Here is a 22,702-nt window from a genome sequence, read left to right on the forward strand (position 1 = left end):
GTACCTCTGGTGGAAACAGCTGAGCGAAGCAATATTTTTGATCACGCAAGATTTTAGGATCGGTATTGTTTAATTTTGACAAAAAAATAACCACGAGCATTACTTCTTTCAATAGTAATTGCCGAAACGGTAATGACAAAAAAAAAACGCCGCGAAGACGCTGAATATTTACCCAACAGTTCTAATATCACTGTAAAATAAACCTTATGGAATTAAAAAAAAAAAACAAAAACCCGACTGCCTTACAAATTAAAGGAAAAAAATAAGTTGGTCTAGAGCTCTTAACCCGTTTCTAAGATTTTTTGAGCAGGTCACGATTTGAATGGGTCCCGTCCGACTGTTGAACTTTAGTATTTAGTATTTATTTATTTGGCAAAAAAACATAAAATACATAAGGCCTTATTCTAATAAGTCTTACAATATTATGCACCCTGGTAGGGTATAGCCACATTATAATAATGTTATCTAATTCTATTAAACAACAAAAAGGTAAGATATCCTACGTACTTGCATTAAAGCTTAAAAACTACGGTTACATTACGGTTAAATAAGCTACTTAACATAGTTCTATTCTAGACCACTATACTCCATTTATTTTAACATTTGAAACTTAACGGTAAAATTTGCACACTTTTTTACATGAAACAACGAAACTATTTAAAATTGTGTTAACTTCTATAATAAAAACAATAAATACCGCTAATTAAAGTACATGTAGGTATTTTTAGACTATTTGTATTCGAAATACCGAAACGGGTGTTACGATTTGACCGTTAATAATTCAAACCTTAAATTAAACGGTGTATAGCCTTATTTTCTTCCTTTTAGTTTTTAAGGCAGTCGGGTCAGTGAAAATGTTACATCAAAAGTATTATAACTTATACACACATACATATATGTATATGTGTGTGTGTAGGCGGTGTGTGCAGGATTCCTAATGCACTGATAAACGTTTTTCATCACACTTGCTCGTAAACAGTGTCGAAACATGCAGGCTACCTTGGTTGCAAACCCCCAAATAAAACCCTCTACCTTAATGTGCTTGTCATGAAACCCGTGGTCGGTAAATGAGTCATTGCCCGTACTAATTTTCTCGTCATGAAGCCCAAGGTCGGTAAATGAGTCAGTGCCCGTACTGATAGTGCTGCGCCATGCGCGAGCTGCTGCAGGACCACATGGAGGAGGCGGAGGGCGGCACTGCCAAGAGCGCAGCCTAAGGTATCGCCAATATTTTCTTTTACAAATATACAATTTTACTCGCAAATGTGATGCAAAACATTGTATGTCGCACGGGCGGTACTAGAATTACGAACATCGACTCATTAAAGCCCTCAGTCAAAGCCCTCAGTCTTCGACTTCGGGCTTCTACTAGACTCTCGTTCGTAATTCCTTGTTTACCGCCCTTAAGACACAATGTTCTATTATCATTCTAGACTGGCCAGCGAAAGCTGTCCACGAGAAACCGCGGCAAATTAAAAAAAAAATGAGGCGACGACACTTGCCGTACATTGATTAAATGACGTTGATAGACTGGCCAACGAAAGCTGTCCCAGACAAACCGCGGCAAATAAAAAAAAAATAAGGCTAAGTATTTAAATTTTCTAAATATTAAATTATGCTCGAGACTTCAAGCTGCATAAGCATTCATTATAGTAATGTGTGAAAGTTGATGATGCACTTTAATAGTCCCTTGGTCAATTTTATGACCTTTGTCAGTGCCCATTTACGTACAGTCCAGACGCATAAATTTTTTGAGCATTTTTAACCAGGTTGGTATTGAATATATCCTCTAACATTTGAATTCTAACATAATCTTATAACATTTTGCATTTTGAGGATGGTAAGAGGTTGGATTACTTAAACAAAAAATAATTTATTTACTTCTTATAGCAGAAGTATCAAAATTATCTAAGCCGGGCTAGAATGACAATATGTCAATTTCGACAGTCTCAAAAATGGGAAACAATAATGTACAACTCGGAATGTACGCGCAATAATGTATGAAGTGATAATCCAAAGCATTATGCTTCCGATTATCATGCCGTACATTATCATGGTCGCGCATTATCGGGGCGTATAAAATATTGCGCGCACTGTAATGTGCATAGTGATAATGTACGACGTGATAATCAGAATGCAATCGATTCGAATAAATAGACATTTTTTTTAAATTTAAATCACGGAAATCGTAAGGCCTGATAGTCGGAAGACATACTTAATGCTTCGGATTATCACGTCATACATTATTGCGTGCACATTATTGGTTCCCTGCTAATTCGGTACGGGATGATAATGCACGGCATGATAATTCGTGCACATAAGCACGGATTATCAGGCCGTGCATTATTAAGCGTGCATTAACAAGTCGTACATTAACTACACCCTCAAAAATGATAGGAGGTTAAAGTTTCATAAAAAAATGCGTGGACAGCTTTCGCTGGCCAGAGTCAAAGAGTATATAATCACTACGTTTAAGAGTCGGAACTCTCATACAAAAACAATACCACGATTGTAGTATGAATTCAGTGTCTTTTTGGTGCCAATATCAAGAAACGAACTGCACAGACTAAACAGGGCCGAAAAAGTCACATTGACAAGTAGTGTTGTTAGGAACAGTCGATATTATCGATATTGTAACAGCATAGTGTTGTGCTTTTTTATCGATATATTGTCAAAAAACGGCACGTAGTGGTGCGCTTTTTATTAATTAAATGATCGAATTAAAGAAAAAAAAAAGTTGTTTTTCTTAATAATAATTTATTTCATGTCATGGATCTGTTTTTCTTTACATAGGTAAATACAGTTTCACGTTACACAAGTATTGTATTGTAGTATTGTATTTTCCGTTTAGCACTGCACAGCACTTGTGGAAGGCTGTGCATGTAAATATTCCACACTGGGCAACTCCAAAGCTGAACCTGAAACAAAGTTAAATTTAGCCAGTAGCTTACACTAACTAATGCAAGATAAAATAAAATTGGTACGCACAATCCAATTTTGTCATATTGCAGGTCAATGACCTATGTTTACCTAGACAACTTTCTTACAATTTCTTGCTTTATTGTCAAATATGTCTTTACTTGTCAAATGAATGAAATGAAATGTAAGGTGATCTTGGAGTTAGTTGACAATACATAATTTTGTATACCTCTGATAAACAATCTACTTGCCATGCCAAATGTAATGAAATTAATTCTGTAGTTTTTACCCGATTCTGGTGAAGCCCAAAAGGAGGATTATATTTTGACCTGTATGTATGCATATCCATTTCTATCTCCTCTAACTACTAAGCAGCTCAACCTATTTTTAACCCCTAACGCAAAAAGAGGAGTGTTATTACATGAAGTGTACCATAAACACAGACAATACAGAAAAAAATGGTCAAGTGCGAGTTGGACTCGTACATGAAAGGTATGCTATAAGGTATAGATTTTTATCAGTGATAGCTTACCTGTTGTATTGTCAGTTTTACACTTGTAGAAGGCTGTGCATGTAAATATTCCACACTGGGCAACTCCAAAGCTGAACCTGAAACAAAGTTTAATTTAGCCAGAAGCTTCCACTAACTTATACAGGTGAAATATAATTAGTGTGTATAGCCAATTTTTCTGTCTATTACTAATGCTCTGACCGGCAACTATACTATACACTCAAAATACCTAGCATTATTATTGATGACGAAGCAAATTAATTTATAACATATATTGTATGTAAAAAAAATATGTGCATGTGTATTGATGGTATTTATTAGGGTTATGGTTTATGGGGCGACTGAAAAACAGCGCCTGTTAGCCAAGGGACTTTGTTCTGCAAGGTGCAGGCATAAGCTGAGTCGCTTTCCCTTTTGATAGTTTGATTGTACTTATTATTTGTTATGTACCTATGTAGAATTTGTAAACAAACTATTAAATCAATATCTTTTATTATTTTATTATTATTATTATAAGATGCAGTAAGTCAAGTTGCAATAGAGATAAATTGAAAATAAAATAAAGTGTTTACCTTGGCTGTTCTTGCCATCTTTAGGGGAAACCCTTCAAGAATTTCTTCAGAAAGAGGTGGCATGGAAGTCCCAATTTGGTATGGCTTTCTTCTTCAGCCGGGTTTTCGATTTTGTGAAATCTCGTTGCCAACTACTTTCACCCACTGCTTACAACTGAAATAAAATTTAATTGTCGTGATACTATATAATACGAATTGACGTCGGCCAGCCAAATATAACCTCAACACCTATTATCAGATTTATCAGTAACTTTACTTACACATGTTCACTTAGAGGAAATCTAGCAAAGAACATTTTGTTTTCACAATGTTTTTCTTGAATACCACAAATTTTGCATCTCCTCATGTTGAATGGTTTCTTAGTAAAGGACAGCCGTGAGAATAACGGTAAAAACTAGAGTCCTGTCTCGAATAAATGCACTTTAGTGAAAGAAAAGTTAATGCGGAGGAGAAATAATCTCAAACTCAACGCTATTAACAAAACAAAACACCAAAATACACGAAAATTCAAACACAAAATCTCGCGAAGGCGTTCGTTCCCAGTTTCCCACGCAGCAGATGAAGGTTTGTGGGCTGCCATATAAAATTGAAAAATAGAACTAAATTTTTTCATTTACTTAAATAAAAAAGGATATCCAGTCAGAATTATTTTTATATTGTATTATTTATCTTAGTAATATTTTTTTCCGCTTATTTTTTTTTCACAGCTTAAAATGTGAAGAATTGCAAATATTATAATTTAAGTGAAATCTTCTAAACACAGATCATTTCATAAATATGGCAACCAATAAGTTATTTTGGAGAGGTTGGTACAAAAAAGTCACTAGCTCCATACATTAGATTTTTTGTATGGAGTTTCAACCACTGGCCAGAGTCTGCATCTAATTATAAGGAATTTAATACCATCTTTTACCTAAAAAATAATGTTTTATTATTAAAACCCGCCCCCTGATTTTGTCACTATACCTACTAAGTTTCTGTTGTTTCGTTTTTGGCATTTTTTTGTAATTAATACCCAAGTTTGTTAAATTTAAGTTAAGCTAAATTAAGTAAATAATTTTGTACCAGAATTCCGGTTGACGGTTGCCACATGACAGCAGGGCTACTACGAAACTCGAAACTCGAAGTTCGTATCGTACCGACCCTCTCGCTCTCGTATTAAATAGTATAAGTGTCAGAGGGACCGCACGACACGAACTTCGAGTTTCGAGTTTCGTAGTAGCCCTGCTGGCTTTGCCTAGTGTGGGACCAACGGCAAGCAAAGAAGGGCAAGCAATTTGTAAAGCGATACTTTTTCAATAAACTATTTCTATTTTTTATTTTACATTTTTTTTTAAGAAAAGTCATAATTTGCCAGAATATAATAATGCCAGAATATAATATATAATGATGCCAGAGGGGAGATGCCGTAATAAAATTTTGAGCTAGAAATTTCTAAAAAGGTGCATTTAGCTTTATTACTTTTCTGAACAGAAAAATACTTCATGAAAATGACATTTGACATTTCGTAACCTAACTAATTTGAATTGAAAGATTTTGATTGAAGTATCGTAACGGCTTCGAACTAGCGTAGGTAAAGTAATTTCAATTTTAATTTTATTTTACCATGAATCCCTTAAACTATGTAAGTGACGAAGAATTCCTGCCGTTCCTTCAAAGTTTGGAAGTGGAGAGCGACAGGAAATCTTTCGAATGGATGTTTAACGATCCCGAACTCTCTGGTATTTTGCGGTGGTTGTACAATAGTTTAGACCAAAGTAACGCTTTAAGTGCACGAGAAAAATACAGGTAAGGCTTTTTATTCATTACTAGTAGCAATGACACATTCAAAGATATCTCAATAACAGTCAGTTGTTTATTTTACTTATTCGGCCGACTTCATTCCGAATCCGTCATAGATATTATTAGAGAAATGTGTTGAATGTTTTATACCAAGTAATTTTTAACTTTTATACGGTGTTTTTATAATTAGCATTCATTGTCTTGTTATTTATTAAAATAAGGATTGTGATAAGTTAAAGAAAGATTGATGTCTTGTGATTACCAGATTCTGCATCCATTTGGCCAGGTAAATTTTTTCAAATTATTGAGTGTATTATTTTTATTCCGAGACAGCAAGATAGTCAGTGGTGAGAAAACTCAACTATAAGCTTGAAGTCTCAGGCTCAATTCCGGGTGAGGCAGATGTTTATCCATTGTCTAGTACCCATGCTTTGCTTAGTTTGGGACTATTGGTGTTAATTGTGCCATGATATTTGTGAAGAAAAGTTGGGTCAGGAGTACTCTAAACCAACATGCATGCATGAAAAGATTGATGAATATAGAGGAAGCGAGAGTTGTATGCCAGGATCATAGCAAGTGGAAGGATGTAGTCTCTGCCTACCCTGTTGGGAAAGAGGCCTGATTTTATGTATTTATGTATATTTATTATTTATACCATTGACTCCCATAAGATTACAAATGAAACGGATACAAAATTCAGATCTATTGTCAAGAAGACATTCATATCTAAGGCGTATTATAAAATTAATGATTACAACATGCACAGGGATATTTGGAAATAATTCCGATCCGCATTAGCAATTCCTTCAAATAACCTACTGTGTTAAAAATAAAGTTGTGTTAAATACTTGTGATGTATAGATATCATTTAATAATATTGTAAATTTGTTTTAAAAATATATACCTCGTTGAGTTTCTTGCCGGATTCTTCTCAACAGAGGTTTTTCCGAACCGGTGGTAGATTTTTTTTGACATTCATAAGTGCTTGTTATAGCCTAAATTGAATAAAGATATTTTGACTTTCACTTTGAAGGGCAAATAAGGCCTGGGCTAGGGCCTTGAAAGTCAGATATTTATTTATTTGTTCCTTGGAAAGAACAGTCTTCAACTTCAACTTTTTTGTTTTTGGCAACCGGTCGCTTTAGGTTAGCAACCACTACTGCCAATGACTCCTGACAGCAGCAAAAGTGTATATTGTGTTTGACCAGTTTTAAAAAAAACCAGTTTCTAAATGGTGGATGCCATAAAGTGCTTGTTGCGTACCTAAAGTAGAGACATACACAGGCATAAAGACAATACAAAACATTTAGATGGTACAAAACATTAAGACAATACAGGTTGGATCCAAGACAAAAGCGAAAAAAAGTGTCTAAAGTCAATTTTTTTTTTGTTAAGAGGAGTTTGAGGCAAGAAGTAGAAGGGGGGGAGAATGTATAGAGGGCCGGCAGTAGTTTGATTTTCTTCTAAAAACAGTGAAAGAGTTAAAAGTCAAATTCGTAGAAATATAACAGACAGTTCGGGAGTCTGAGGTTTTCAGCTCATCAATTAACATCTTGTATAATTTTTAGTGATTGATTGTGCAAATTATTTCAACATAATATAACTGTCAAAAAAGTTTAAGGGAGTGTCCTAAAGTTTCAGATATATAGGTCTTTGGGAACTATTACTGTCAGATTAATAAAAAATAAACATACCTTTTATGTTTAGTTTCTTGAATTTGTTCATTGTTATTCCCAAATGTTTTTTTTTAAGATAATGAGTTAATATACTCACTATCTTAAAAAACCGGGCAAGAGCGTGTCGGACATGCCCGAAATAGGGTTCCGTAGCCATTACGAAAAATTAAGTAATATTTTTCTAAGGATTTCGTATTTTGTAAGGAATATTCCATGTTTGGGTATATTTTATACCTCAGGCCTATATTTAATCTTTAACTACTAATAATTCGCAAGAAAACTTAACCATTATAGTTTTCCTTGTAAGTTTGATATACTTACTACCAACCTGAATTTTTTCAAATTTTTCCACCCAACGGCTTAGATTTTAAAGGGGGGGGGGTTGCCATTTTGGCTACGGAACCCTAAAAATGTTGCATAGTCAATTTCTCCTTTCAAGCGTCGAATTAAGTAAAAACTACAATGAGGCGAAAGGAAGCAAGATTCATGAAAGTATTTAAAAATACTAATAATAATAAAGTGAGACAAAGAGCTGAAGCTGAACGCATAAGGCTGTTGAAAAAGTCTGGGGTCTTGGACGATTATATTGCGAGAAGTAGAAAAGATTTTGTTAGTGGAGTTACTATTAATAATATTGCTATTAAAAATCTCCAAGTACTAAACAAGAAAATTTCCAATATAAGACAGGACAAATTTAATGAACATTTAAAAAGTATTCCATCAGTTAAAGAAAAAGACAACACTGATGATGTCATTATCATAGAAAATAATGCTGATTTAGTGGAAACTATTGAACTTGATCTTGAACCATCCAAAAGTTTAGATATTAAGGATTGGGAACAAGCAAAAATTAAACATCTAAAGCAACATTCAGATGAAAAGCTTAATTCAACTGGTACTAAAAAATCAATACCAGGCATTAAAGAAATGAAAAAACTTTGCCATATCAATGTGAATATCATTTCAGCCAATATTAATATAGTACTCACACAAGAGCAGTGTATGTTAATAAAGAATGAAGTAGAGAAGCAACTTAGCAAATTCATTGAGGACCCTAACAATAATTTAACTCCTGTTTTTGAACATTGTGCTGAAATAATTGAACAAGGTGTCACACTGTCATGCTATGATGAATTCAGTTATGATTGGCTTGTTAAAACTGTAGCTAGTATCACGGATCTTTGGGAAGGATGTGCATTAAAAGTTGTGGAAGCAGCTGCTATGATATTACCTATGCCTGTTGGTACGGTGGTAATACCTGACCCTCAGGGTACTATTGATGACATAAAGGCTCATTTAGACCGTATGAATAGTCGCTGGTTTGATATGTCACGTTGGTCTGTTGTTAGCCATAGATTCAAACAGAATGAACAAGAGAAATCAATGATAGTAGAGTTAAGCCTGCCGCATTCAGAATTAGGTGCATTGTTTGAAAGAGATTTTAAGATTTGCTATAAGTTGGGAGTCATACAAATGGTCATGACTCTTGATCAAGAATAAATTTTAAATATTCCGAGCTCTAATATCTCCAAAAAGTCAAAATATTAGATGCTCGTTAAAAATACAGATGCAGGAAATTAGTATAATAAGCCAAATCACCTGATTAAAGAGAGCATGATTCATTAGCGTAGAATAGATAGTAGGAGTACCAAAAAATCTGATAACCAACACAGATATGCTGAGATTGAGCAGCAATTGCTGTCTCCGGAAGATTTGGATGTCTACATAGAGTCATTGCAAGATGAGTTCAAAGGGATATGTCTTCCGGGAGACCAGGAAGCTCAGCAGGATATCAAGACAGACATACAGATGCAGAATGAGAGGCTGAAGCATTTGGAGAAGCAAGAGGCTATCATTAAGGACATGATCAAGCAGAATGAGTGAGTATTGTATTGTTAAATCATACTTACAATTAAAGTAACCGACTTTTGTTCCCCTATGGATACTTTTCAGTGATAATGTTCAGAATTCAAATTGTTTTTACATAATAAAGTCAATGCAGTACCTTGGAACTGCAAGTTTTGGTGAAAATATTTTTTCATCAAAATAATTACATGAAGTATTCTCCACCTAGTTTTTATTGGCTAATGTAATCAAAAATTAGAAGGTATGCATTATGCTGAGCCAGTGTCTGATTCACAACCGCAATGACACATACATACATACTATCTTACTACCTATACTGTCGTACTTAATAATATTGTTGTATCTTGTGTAGTGCTGTCTAATGTGGTGTTGTGAATAAATGTATAATTGGGTCTATAATTTTTTTCTTGTTTGTTATTCTGTCCCGTTGTCCAAGAGTCAACAGTGACAGAGTTTCTTAAAAAAACTGTTATGATATATGCTACTAATGTGCTTAGGAGATTGTCCAATAAATAATGGGCTTGTCACTAAGAAAAAAATGTACGCTCTATAAATTATAGCCACAGAAAACATGGAGAAACTCATGGTTTTAAAGAGTTGTCCAGGGGACGGCACCATGGCAACGTGGTACAGGGAAAAGTTGATCGACCCACTTCTCTCTTTCTTTAAGATCCTGCACTGTCGCTGATTATAAGCTTAATGGGATATAAACTTTTGTCTAAGATGTACTTGGGGGCATTGCAATGAAAATTTAACTGTAAGTGTTTTTTTTACATTTTGCTTAAAATCATCATCTTTCACTTCCCAGTTTAACAAAAGAGGAGCTCAGCCGAGAGATCACCAAGTTGAACTCAGCGCAGCACCAGCTGTCCCAGGACGAAGCCACGTCTGCTGAGGACTGCCTGACCCTGGCGGCTGAGGTGGAAACTCTTACCGAGGGTGTGGTCGATGTTATAGCTGATACGCTTAGCTTGTATAGCAGCGCGCAGGGCAATAAGGTAATATTTATTTATCCTAATTTATTTATGTGTGGCAAATGAGCAAGTGTGTCACTTAATGGTAAGAAAGCAAGAAATTTGTTTTGTTCGAATAGACGGAGACGGCATCACATTTAACCGTCGGTTACCGCTAATCAATGGATGGTGAAACAGCCCCTAAATGTAAATAAAATAACGTCAATTGGTGTCTTATATTGTAATTGCCCCATTAAACTATCTAAACATTAACATTTCTGTTTTGAAAGATACTAGTCTAGTTTTTATTACATTGATAGAAAGGTAAATTGTTTAAAATCCTTGAATGTACCAAATCTGGCAGCTGAAGTTTGTTTACATTTCGTTAAATACCTATCCATACCAAGTTTAGAAGAAGAAAAAGGTCATACCACTAGGTGACCCCAGTTTGACACCACTGTTAATAAATGTTTGTCTGTATTTTCAGGAAATCGCGAAGAAATTCATGGCGTTCGGTCCGTTCGAGTCGTATCGGCAGACACAGGCGCTCTACCGCTCTCACTTCGACATGTTCGTGTCGCGTCGGTTCAACAGCAAACGGCACGAGGTCTCTGACGGGGATCTGAAGAGTGCACTCGTCGAAGCCAATGTTATCGGGGAGAGGTGAGCTAGTACAGACTGAACTAATTCTGGTCGCCAGCTTTTCGCTGCAAATTGGACGGCGGGCAGTAAGGAACGCAATCTTCTCTTCAATTATGACTTCCTTACTTCTAGTAAAAAAATATACGCAGAAACTAAATTTATGAGTCTTAATCAACTATATCATTTTAAACGTGTCTTAATTTGAGAAATGAAAAAAAAAAACAAATTCATTGGTCAATTACATTTCCCACTAACATCATATACGGTGAAGTGCATAGTTTATGGTCAGCGAAAAATTAAAAAGTTAAATAGATTGCAGGCGCGCTAGCTCGACAATAATGAATTAGCGCGCCTGCAGTCACATTTTTTTTTAAGTTAAAAAGGCCATGGAAATGTTGGCACAAGTCGTATACAGCCAAGTCTAATGGCCGTTATCAGATATTTTGTTGGAACTCCGGACTTTTTCTATTGGGTCTGAAATAGCTTGTGGTGTTTTCGGTGGAAAAATACACCTGCAGTTTATTTTTAATGAAAAAAGGCGGGAAAGCATAAGAAAAATATTGGAATAAAATTAAATTTTACAATATATTTTGAGAAAATGTTTATTCTATTTCAGAATTTTCACCATTTTTGAGAAAAGCTTTATATTAGTCTGGCTGGAATAGCAATTGCTGGCTTCGTATTAGTTAAACGGACTCGCAAGCTCGTCCGTTTAATACTCATACTCAGCCAGCAATTGCCTACTTCCAGGCCACGACAATAATCTACTATTTTTGGTTAGTCGCGTGTTTACGGTCGTTGCTTTGAAAATTATGTCCATACGAAACCAGCCTCCGACGCTCACACTCATCGGACGAAACACAGCAGTCGCTGGTGCAGTTTCACGCCGATTTTCTATGTGAGGGTGGCATCACACTGGGCAAGCCGGCCTAATGAGGGCTATCGCGTATGAATTCTCCGCTAGAGGCGCTAGTGTAGCGTGAGGTATCCGAAATGTCAAATCTCATAGATTACGCGGGTTTATTTATAATTAGAATAATTTTGTGAATATTTTGCACTACCTTAAATTAATTATGGCAATTATGCGTTACGGGGCAATGAATGTCTGTGTTTTGAGACAGTTTTGTCTTTCGGAAACTTTTGTCCTCCCTTTTTTTTCAAAACAAAACGGGGCTACGGAACTGTGGTTGCTCGATTTTTTTTTGGTACGGTTTTACGGTGTATTAAATATGATTTTAATCTAAACTTTGTTTTCACGCCCGTAATAACAGACTTTGAAAGCCACATTGAAAAACCTCACGCAACAGTGGCGCCATCTAGAAAGACAAAAAACGATAGCCCTCATTCGTGCCGCAAAGCACGAGCCTCTACCACTCGATAGTTTGTTACTCATTTGACACCACCCAGGGGTAACGTGTCACGTGTCCCTACAGGGGCGGTGGTGTCGTGGTATTCTCGAGGGTAAACCTACAGAGGCGAGTGACCCCCAAAACTAGTTGTTGCTCGCGACTCCATCCGCATAGAGTTCGTTTATCGATAATAGACTAAGACACAATGAACTATAACTGGTAATGTCTATATTCCAGGTTGTCTGACGCGGCGCTTGCCTACATCGATGCTAAGACGGAGCTGGCCGGCGAGCAAGCTAAATTGAACCTTGTCGTCAACTACCAGGACGTCCATCCTAGTCGCGTTGCGTAAGTTGTTATGTTTGAGGTGTCGTCAGCTAAAACAAAATAACTAGGCGATAATTATTAAGGTCACTCTCACGATGTCGTCATTTTTCCTTTTTTTTTTAGCCACCTGTCAATGGCGGAGCAAGCAGCCCTGGACTTGGAGCAAGAGGAGCCCTATTTGGAGCAGCAGGTGCAGGGCGCCGTGCGGGGGCTGGTGGACGCGCGGACCAGGCTCGCGGCGGAGACCACGGCGAGGGCCGCGCTGGCTGTCAGAGAGTAACTCTTTGTATTGACTAGCTTAGCTTGTACTTATATCCAGCAACCTGTCAATGGAGCAAGCAGCGCTGAACTTGGAGCAAGAGGAGCCCTACATGGAGCAACAGGTTAAAGGTGCTGTGAGGGGGCTGGTGACCGCGCGGACCAGACTCGCGGCGGAGACCACGGCGAAGGCCGCGCTGGCTGTCAGAGTAACTCACTCATATTGACTAGCTTAACACATTCGGCTCCGGCAACGTTCCTCTAAAGCTCTACCCATTACAGCGTATCATACCATGACCGTGAGAGCAGCGTGTCAGAGAAAAATATATTCTTTGTATTGAAAAGCGTTATTTTTTTTTATCTTGACGCAAGAGCCACGTACACCACAGGCACAGGCATAGGCCAAGTCCTACCACCTAAGTACCTATAAATTGATTTAATTCGAGAGTATTTTAACGACACGCATACTTTAGATTTAAATATAATTAGGGGCTGTTTCACCATCCATTGATTAGTGTTAATTGGCGGTTAGGTGTGATGCCGTCTCTATTTTTTTTGCTCGAATAGACGGAGACGGCATCACATTTAACCGTCAGTTAGCACTAATCAATGGATGGTGAAACAGCCCCTTAATGTCTTAAACTTGCGTGATTTTCACTCAGTCTCTGTTACTGTTATAACCTCCTAACGCCCAAGAAATTTTTTTGATTTATGAACACCAAACTTTGTCATTTATGATAGTTTGATATTAAAATTTCAAAAGTTCTTTATAAAGGTCTCTGGGCGTTAGGAGGGTAAATGCAAGTGATACACAACTTTAAAATATTTTGCATGTCTTTCTGACAAAACATGTCGTACTGTTAATTGTATGTAAACCATCTTCTTTGCACCATGTTTGAGCAAATAAATGACTGAATACTGATTTATGACTCAGTTCGCACATTTGTAATGGCCGTAATATAACTAGATTTTATAGTGAAATAAACCCGGATGACTCACGTCTTAAATCGAGTTTATTTCAACATAAGTCCTAGTTATGCAGAAACTAAACTAATATACCAAACTAATATAACCAAACTGATCAATTTGGCACATTATTATAACATAGTTTGCTTTATATCCCGAAATTTCGCACTCCCACTGTTCCCGCGGGATAATGATTGTAAAATTCCCTATCTTTCACAGACGCGTCCATACCGACCTTACTCATTTGCTGGACACATCACACCAGGCTTTGTGTGTGGATCGCGCGTTATACTACAGTCTGCGCGCGGCGTTGCGCGGCATCAGCGAACTGGTGCAGCTGACGAGCCAGCTTAAAGAATACTTGGAGGCAGAGGGCGCTGCGTCCGCTGACAGGATTGTGAGTAAAAAATGTCTACCCTCGTCTTACCCCGTGTGACAGAATAAAGTAGGTAATTATTGTGATTCCGCCTCTGCTTTAAAAATTCTCATTAGCGGGTCCGGACTGTTGAACTTTAGACCACTGCCTAGACCACTAGACTTGTTTTTATTTTTAGTTTTTTTTTTTATAACATACATCATAACACATTTTTGTTTCATGCTTTTTGTTATTCTGTAAAAATGATATCTTAAAAGAATTATAACATTGCGTGGACATAAGGTCGTCTAAAATCGATTCCGCGTAATATGTATATATAGATAAGTAGGTTTATGAGTATTTCTCAAAAAGTTGTCCCGTCACCAAATTGACAACAAATCAGTTTTGTCAAGAAATTACCAACACTTAGGACGAGAGCATAAGCTGCATAAAACATCCAAAATTTGTTGACGTCAGGAAAACGTCACGAAATCTTGTGAGGAAAAAAATCGTAATTTTGTAACAACATCGAAACTTTCTATTGGATCCAACAACAAAGATTATCTGACTTTTTATCACCATTACCACAAAGTTTTGTATACATTTAAACACTATATATACTTCATCATCTCAGCCTATATATGTCCCACTGCTGGGCACAGGCCTCCTCTCAGAACAAGAGGGCTTGGGCCATAGTTCCCACGCGGGCCCAGTGCGGATTGGGAACTTCACACGCACCATTGAATTGCTTCGCAGGTTTGTGCAGGTTTCCTCACGATGTTTTCCTTCACCGCAAAGCTCGTGGTAAACTTCAAATGTAATTCCGCACATGAATTTCGAAAAACTCAGAGGTGCGAGCCCGGGTTTGAACCCACGACCCTCTGCTTGAGAGGCGATAGGTCAAACCACTAGGCCACCACGGCTATATATACTTAATATTACTTATTTTTTGTGTTGAAATAGCGTCAGGATATTATATAAATGGTCGTGCCACGCTCTATTGGGCTCGATCTGTCATCACGGACAGGACTATTGTAGCCAATAAGCCTGATATCGTGCTGACAGATCGATCAAACCGCCAGGCAGTGCTCGTCGACATCACCATCCCGCATGGCGAGAACCTCATGAAGGCCGAGAAGGACAAACTCAGCAAGTACCTTGACTTGGCTCACGAGGTGACTGCTATGTGGGATGTTGACTCGACGGTCATTGTCCCGATAGTCGTTTCGGCAAACGGTCTAATAGCGAAGAGTCTCGACCAACATCTCAAGAGACTCTCGCTAGATGGCTGGATCAAGGGCCAGATACAGAAGGTGGTACTTCTGGACACGGCACGCATCGTCCGGAGGTTCCTCACTCTGCGGCCCTGACCACCGGTAGCTTGGGCCCTGCCCCGTTACCGGCGGCAAACTAGGTTAGGTTTTAATAATATTTTTATTTTGTATGTACTTTTCTGTATTTTTCTTTTTATAACTATTATAAAAACCTAAACCTAAGAATAAAAGTAAAATAAAGAATAATAATAATAGCCTTTATTAAGACAGTTTAAATAAGTTAATTTTTTTTCTTTTACATATTATACAGTGCACTCAGTCTGTATGCCACTAGTTGACAAAGACCTCCTCCAACTGTCGCCATTGTTCTCTATTATTGGCCACTCTTGTCCATGTGCTACCTGCAACGGCTTTAATGTCATCAACCCACCGTCTAAAAGGTCTACCTCGTTTCCTCAGGATATTATATATATATTATTAATATTGTGACAACTTGAAAATGGACAACTTTTTGAGAAATAGTCTTATACGAAGATGGGCCAATCAACTTTTTTACCGACACTAATCTGTCCGTGACATTTTTCTAACAATTGCAGATTTTTGTAAGTAAACATGTTTTTTCTGTAATTTAATAGATGGTGTACATGAATACATGCCATTCTACGTAAGTTCAACCTATTAAACCGTGAATTATCTTGTTGGAAGTACGATTTTTTGGTAACGCCAGAGAGAATTTTGGTAACGCAGGAGACGCCCAAAGTGTCGGTAAAATAGTTGATTGGCCCAGATATAAAGAACGGTTTATTTATACGAAGAAAGTGGAGCTATACGAATAATAACCTTAATTCTGAGAGGCCAGGCCACTGTGGCATTAATAGCAAGGAAGGCGAGGTCCCTTGTTTTGAAAATAAAAAATAACTCAAAACAGTTCTACGGCATATTGATCAAAGCCAAAACTATGAAATATAACCATCTGTTTCAGAAATCAATGAATGAAATCTGCGCTGAGCAAGAATCTTGCGAAAATCGTCTTACATCGTCAGATTACCTTCTGGATACACTCTGCTCGATTCTGGGCGTGAAGTCTAACGATGTTCTACTGGTGAAGCACTATAACGAGTTGCTGGCCGAGGCGGCTGAGTTACGGGACAATGTGTATGACGATTATGAGAGGAGAGAGCAGGCGTTGGTCGATTTGTAAGTGAATGTTGCTGTTGCCGCAGTATAAATTAGTATTTGATCAATTGATATAGAGGTTCTGGAGTGGCGGTTGTTACTCTGAAGATCGCTAATGGACATTTGGCAACCGGTGGATGGGTAGTTTCAACGGATATCAATTTCTTGTCGCTTATATTGAAGAAATTGCGTCCAAAATGTGGGAATCTGGCTCGTGAATGAAACGTAGACTAAAAACGAAATCGTAAGAATTATGTTAGAAAAACACACACACACACCGTTTACGTTAGTCGTACGTCGTCAACTGCCATAATATCTCATTTGTTCTTCAAACTTGGTATTCATTCTTTGTTCAAATTCAATCAAACTCATAAGTTATAACTGTATGCTATCTGTATGCCAGCAACAAGATAGGTCAAAGTTGCCTGAAATTTAGGCAAACTACGCTTCATTTTCAGCCATAAGTCTACACAGCCTCTCCGCTGCCACATCTGGGACGGCTGCACCAAGCTGCCCAACTGCTGGAACACCGCTGTGGCTGCCATGATGACTGCTCTGAAGCGGCAGGTCGAGCTGGTCGAGAGACAGGTCGCTGATGCTAGCGGCTGCTTCTCTGCTGTCAAGGTATGGGCCGGATCAGGATAGCCCTGTTAGGGAATGGCTAGGAAGCTTGACGCCCCGGGTTCGATCTCCAGTCAGAGCAGGTATCAAGTCTTGGGTGTTTAATATGTATTCAACTATGTTTACGGGTGAATCAACTGTTTAGTGTATATTATTCTGTCCCATCAGAGAGATCACTTGATCGCTCGTCACTCGTCGAATCCGACTCGGCTGGGCAGCGATCGGGAGCTTCGCAGTGTCTTTTCATCCAAATTAGCAAAAGTCTTTGACCAGTGTGTGTTTCCAGTGATGACATACGGATCTGAGACGTGGGCGCTAACGATGGGCCTCATGAGGAAGCTCAAAGTCACTCAAAGGGCTATGGAGAGGGCTATGCTCAGTGTTTCTCTGCGGGATAGAATCAGAAATGATGATATCCGCAGTAGAACTAAGGTTAACGACATAGCCCAAAGAATTGCGAAACTGAAGTGGCAATGGGCGGGGCACATTGCTCGCAGGACTGATGGCCGATGGGGTCAGAAGGTTCTCGAATGGCGTCCGCGGACCGGGAGACGAGCTGTCGGTAGGCCTCCAACAAGATGGAGCGACGACCTGGTTAAGATCGCGGGATCGCGGTGGATGCGGAAAGCACAAGACCGGTCTGAGTGGAGAGCCTTGGGGGGAGGCCTATGTCCAGCAGTGGACGTCTTTCGGCTGACATAATGATATGATGATGATTCTGTCCCATAACCTTGGAGACATCAGTGATACACTGCTAGAAAATTGCTGGCTCAGGAGATGGATGAGCCATGAAGGAATTGCCATAAAACTGTCACAACTCCTTAGTTTTAGTGAATGTGTAGCCCATAAAAACATACTTTTTATAAGAAACTCGGAAGACGTTACCATGGCAACAAGGTACACTAAAAAGTTGATTGACCCTTATCCGTTGCCTAGTACAGTCAGCATCAAAAGTAGCGGATCACTTTTTTACTTTATTGTTTTAACACATTTGTCAAATTTGTATGGTGTTAAATATGTTGCTGTAAAACGACCGTACCCATAACATAAGCTTTGCTTACTTTGGGTCTAGGTTGATTGGTCTCATATTAGTAGAATAATCTTGCAAATGTAAATTTACGATAGGAATAAATAATGAAGACAAACAATATTTCTTTTCAGAGCGGGGATAAGCAAGGTCTACGGAAGTTATGGCAGTGGTTCCTCACCGACCAGAACAAGTTGGCGGCGGCTATGCGCGCAGCACAAACGAGGGGCTTTTGCTAGCGTTAAGTGCTTATAGTTTGGTTTAAGGCCTACGCTATACTTCGTTTTTTTTTAGCATTAGAAAGAAGCGATCTTGACGTGTATTTTTATTGAAAAACACTTGAAAATTAAGTCACAGCAAATATTTAACAATTAGCAAGGTATGATTGGTTTTTTGGAGTCTTTTATTTCAAATCCAAATTTGTTACTTTTACGGGTATCCCACATATTTATTATTTAATTTGATTGCTTAGTAGCGACATCTCTTGTCGGGGTGAGCGGTTGGTTCCGAAAGAGTGTGACGTCTGTCGACGCAACATAGATGTCGCTAGTGCTGCTTAAGTAGCAAAGTAGAAATAAGCAACCTGAGTTATGTATGCATAGGAAAAATTCGTGTCTAGATTCCTGTCCAGCAGTGGTGTAGGGGGTTATAGCACGCAGCACGGAATGCTGAGGACCTGATGTCTCAGTTTGTATTTTCGAATTAGCAAGGTCATATGATCATTTACATTATTTTGGTATTATACTCTTCAAGATTGCTTACCCTATTTCTAATGCTAAAAAAACGAAGTATAGCTGACGCGGTTTGCACGGAACGGGTGGACGCATACTGAAAATTAGTATGAGCAACGCTAACTGCAAATGTCGCGTGCGACGGATTGTACTGGCACCCGCGCCAGCTAGCGTAGACCCTATTTTTATTATCGTTCGGCCTTTCAAGTACAACTGCGTTTCTTATAAAACTAAATCTAAATGATTTAGCCAGTCTATAGCCTCACAAGAGCATCTGTTAAGCGTAGACCCTTAATGCTTAGAGTAGCGGTCGGCAACGCGCGGCCCGAGACCTATCTCCTTGCGGCCCGCGACTGTTTCGTAATATCACTTATAGCATCTACCTACATATTTATGTATTTTTTTCATTATGTTGCATGTTTGGCAAAAGGATGCCGACCCTGTTCCCACTTGTCGGGTGTCGGATCCGTTTCGTGTCGGACGTCAGTCATTTCTATAGACGGGCAACTGTGAATAGCTGCATATAAAATGTTTTGCCACTGGAACATCCGATTAAAATCCGGGTCCGACATCCGACATGTGGGAACCAGCTCTTAGTGGCGTAGTAACACCTACTTGTTAGATAGATAGACACAACGTTTTTTTGGTACTGCAAACTATGTCTAGGTAATCTCGACTCCGAGAAGTTTAGTAATCTGATTCGCTGAATCCAGCTCTCTTTTACTCGTGTTACTTGAGAGGTTTTTTTTCGTTCTTTAGATTGATGACATCATAAAAATATGTTTTTTTCTTCACATTGCCGTCGGTTCAATTCCCAGACGAAGCGAGTCATTTTCAGATATTCTCTGTAAGAATTACTTACTTTTAAAAATAAAATGTCCTTTTAGAAAAATATCCTACCTACAATATTTAAGATAATTTCTCTTCATGTCGCATACTCTTGGTACCTGTAAGAGCGTTTTTAGATTATCCGATCCGATATCGGACGGCGATACCGATATCGGGGCAACTAAAATGTATGAAATAATGTACCTGTCTTTCAGATTATCCGATCCGATATCGGATCATATTTCATACATTTTATCTGATAATCTAAAAACGCTCTAAGTATAACGTAATTTAAGATGTGGGTACTTGTCAATAAATTACGTATTTTAACTTTGTAAATAAACTAACTCAGCACAAAAACAGTTTAAATTTGTATTGAGTTGTGTCCATTTTGGGATTAAGGAAATAAAAGAGGCATTTTCAAAAACTATTTTTAATTTAAAACTTAACTATGTAACGGTAAAAAATATCTAAAATAAATACTAATGTTTTGATCACATACTTTTTTATGTACACTACGTCTTATTTCTAACCCTAGATAGTTTTAGGCAGTCAATGTCATATTGAAATACTTTTATTACTGATAGTTGCATTACTCTGTACTCATGTATTCGAGTTATTAGTCTGTTATATGTACAGTCAGCAACAAAGATAAGAATACAGCCAAAGTGCAAAATATATGTATACACGACCTTAATCTTTAGGCAATAAAGTCGTGTATGAATACATATTTTTGTCCCTTTGGCTGTATTCATATCTTTGTTGCTGAGTGTACATATGTAGTAATACGGCATACACGGTGTTTTTCTTGACTTGCGTTAACTTGGACAGGCGGCTCAGTATTGAGATAGAAACTGTCTGGTAAATAGATTTTTGACCAAATCGAATAATCGGTCCACAATTTGCGGAGTAATTGGTGAACATAAATTAAAATACAGTCGAACATAGAACCTCTTTTTTTTTGAATTCCCAAACTTGAAGAGTAACTTTGACATAATTAAAATATGAGAGACATCAAACAGTTACCTTTACTTTTTTGCGTAATTATGTGTAAGAAAAAAAAGTTAACATTTAATACGTCATAAATTCATCGCCTTCTATATTGTTTGACCGCGAATAATATTTTTATTTTTCTTGATTATTTTTAACAGTAAGAGGCCACTAGTTTTATGACCTGTTGAAAGTTCTCTTAAAGTTAACGGAAATCAAAAATAACATAATGTAAGTATAGTAGGTAATGCACAGGGAAGAAACTTTGATGCCGGTGACGTCATTATGACGCAAATTGACATATAGGGTGTTTTTATTAAATATACACAACATATTAAAATAGTGACATTTATAAGAACGGGCCGTCTGAAGTCTCAATAAAATATCCGTAAACTAAAGAGGCCAATAAGTTGTTAGTGATTATCTATAATCTAGATAAAAACACTCTGTATGAAGCTTGACGTCATACGGCTGTCACCGGCATCAAAGTTTCGCTCCCTGGTTAGGTATCAATACCAGCTATTATCATTTTTACTGTCCTGTGTATTTGATTTTATTATGGGTTCACAAATATTTCGCCGAAAATATTTATCCAGAAAGTTTTTTTTTTGAAACTGTAAAGTATTTCAGGATTGTTATAAAACTATGATAACTTAAACTATAAGCTTCTAGAAGATAGTCTTGAAATATATCCTGAATAATGAACTAAAACAATAACTTTGATCACCCATCATAGTATCACCCATGATAGCCATCATAAGGTTTGTTTGTTTGTTTGTTTATACTCTTTATTGTACAAAAAAGAAAAATAAAAAGGTTACATAAAAAAGTAGTGTTAAGTACAAAGGCGGACTTATCCCTGCAGGGATATCTGGCAGTCAACCTTTGATAAAACATTATTTATTTATTTATAAGCTCGCGGGTGAGCAAAGTTATTGTTTTAGTTAATTGATATGGACCTCCGCAAAATAACGCCTGATTTAATAAATTATATCTTGAATAGTTTACAGTTTCAGAAAAAAACTTTCGTCTATATGAAACAGTTGGAAAAAAATGGGTGAAAATTCAGGATCGATTATGGTATGTGATTTAGTCCCACGTGGGTCTGGGGGGTTTCCTCATCATGGTGTCTTCCGGCGCGATGTGTATGGGGTTGCTGAAGTCTACCTCGATGCTGTCTGGTATGGGGTCGTAGAATATTATGTGGTCGTTGTTGTTCTCTGAAAAAAAAGACGTTGAAATAAAGCAACAAATTTTAATACCAAAGCAACAAGATCCACTTGCAGTTGTTGTACTTGTAGTTGTAATAGTACTTCTGAATGCTGCCGTCGTCCATCGTGCCTATGGGGAATTACATACAGTATGATTCCTTGGAGTTAACACTTGACAGATGGGCGTGCCTTCAGTCAATTTTCAACTTTGAGGTCATACAGATAAAATAGTTTTTACATAATCTGTAAAAGTGGGTAGCGATATACTAAAAATGGCTTTATTTGTATGACGTCAAAGTTGAAAATTGACTGAAGGCATCTGTCAAGTGTTAACTTCAAGTAATCGTTCTGTACTGCATAAGTGACATCCATAATAATAATTATTATAAATGCGAAAGTGTGTGTGTTTGTATGTTTGTCCGTCTTTCACGTCGAAACGGAGCGACGGATCGACGTGATTTTTGGCATAGATGTTTATGGGACAAAGAGTGACTACATAGGCTACTTTTTATCCCGGAAAAATGCAGAGTTCTCGAGGGAACAGCGCGCATTAACCGTTGAAGAGTTCCGTCCTGTGGAGACGATCCTGGCCGGAATACCAGGATATCACTACCAGATTATTGTATTGTCACGCAAATTACGTAAGTATACCAAATTTCAAGTCAATC

At 37.7% G+C, this 22,702-nt stretch overlaps 3 protein-coding genes across 4 annotated transcripts in view; 2 read left to right on the forward strand and 1 right to left on the reverse strand.

The window, feature by feature from the left end:
• Nucleotides 1-5,522: 5,522 nt before the first annotated feature.
• LOC141435298 (uncharacterized) lies at nucleotides 5,523-20,330 on the forward strand. 2 transcript variants are annotated; one of them, XM_074098000.1, is made up of 10 exons: nucleotides 5,523-5,575; nucleotides 9,134-9,340; nucleotides 10,135-10,324; nucleotides 10,767-10,942; nucleotides 12,508-12,618; nucleotides 12,721-12,873; nucleotides 14,041-14,218; nucleotides 16,433-16,647; nucleotides 17,085-17,250; nucleotides 18,409-20,330. In XM_074098000.1, exons 2-10 carry the CDS (start codon nucleotides 9,270-9,272, stop codon nucleotides 18,511-18,513), a joined length of 1,365 nt encoding a protein of 454 aa, XP_073954101.1. In that variant the 5' UTR covers nucleotides 5,523-5,575; nucleotides 9,134-9,269; the 3' UTR covers nucleotides 18,514-20,330. The 2 variants fall into 2 exon arrangements, with proteins under 2 accessions (XP_073954101.1, XP_073954100.1); XM_074097999.1 differs by having other exon boundaries at nucleotides 5,530-5,790.
• Nucleotides 5,545-9,180, forward strand: LOC141435299 (uncharacterized). Its single transcript, XM_074098001.1, has 2 exons — nucleotides 5,545-5,571; nucleotides 7,900-9,180. The coding sequence occupies exon 2, from the start codon at nucleotides 7,923-7,925 to the stop codon at nucleotides 8,958-8,960; it is 1,038 nt and encodes a 345-aa protein (XP_073954102.1). The 5' UTR covers nucleotides 5,545-5,571; nucleotides 7,900-7,922; the 3' UTR covers nucleotides 8,961-9,180.
• The window catches only part of LOC141435297 (A disintegrin and metalloproteinase with thrombospondin motifs 16-like), a 58,534-nt gene continuing 54,507 nt past the window's right edge, over nucleotides 18,676-22,702 (reverse strand). The window contains exon 18 of the mRNA XM_074097998.1: nucleotides 18,676-22,043. Coding sequence (XP_073954099.1) covers nucleotides 21,913-22,043 — 131 coding nt within the window. The 3' untranslated portion in view covers nucleotides 18,676-21,912. The remainder of the gene's footprint in view (nucleotides 22,044-22,702) is intronic.

This window comes from Choristoneura fumiferana, chromosome 14 (assembly GCF_025370935.1).
Source record: "Choristoneura fumiferana chromosome 14, NRCan_CFum_1, whole genome shotgun sequence".
Classification (NCBI taxonomy): Eukaryota; Metazoa; Arthropoda; class Insecta; order Lepidoptera; family Tortricidae; genus Choristoneura; species Choristoneura fumiferana.

Coding starts and splice junctions, on each gene's coding strand:
- LOC141435299 (XM_074098001.1), top strand. CDS start 7,923: ATGAGGCGAAAGGAAGCAAGATTCATGAAAGTATTTAAAAATACTAAT.
- LOC141435298 (XM_074097999.1), top strand. CDS start 5,609: ATGAATCCCTTAAACTATGTAAGTGACGAAGAATTCCTGCCGTTCCTT. Junction 9,341..10,134: donor GACATGATCAAGCAGAATGA/GTGAGTATTGTA, acceptor TTCACTTCCCAG/TTTAACAAAAGAGGAGCTCA. Junction 16,648..17,084: donor GAGCAGGCGTTGGTCGATTT/GTAAGTGAATGT, acceptor CTTCATTTTCAG/CCATAAGTCTACACAGCCTC.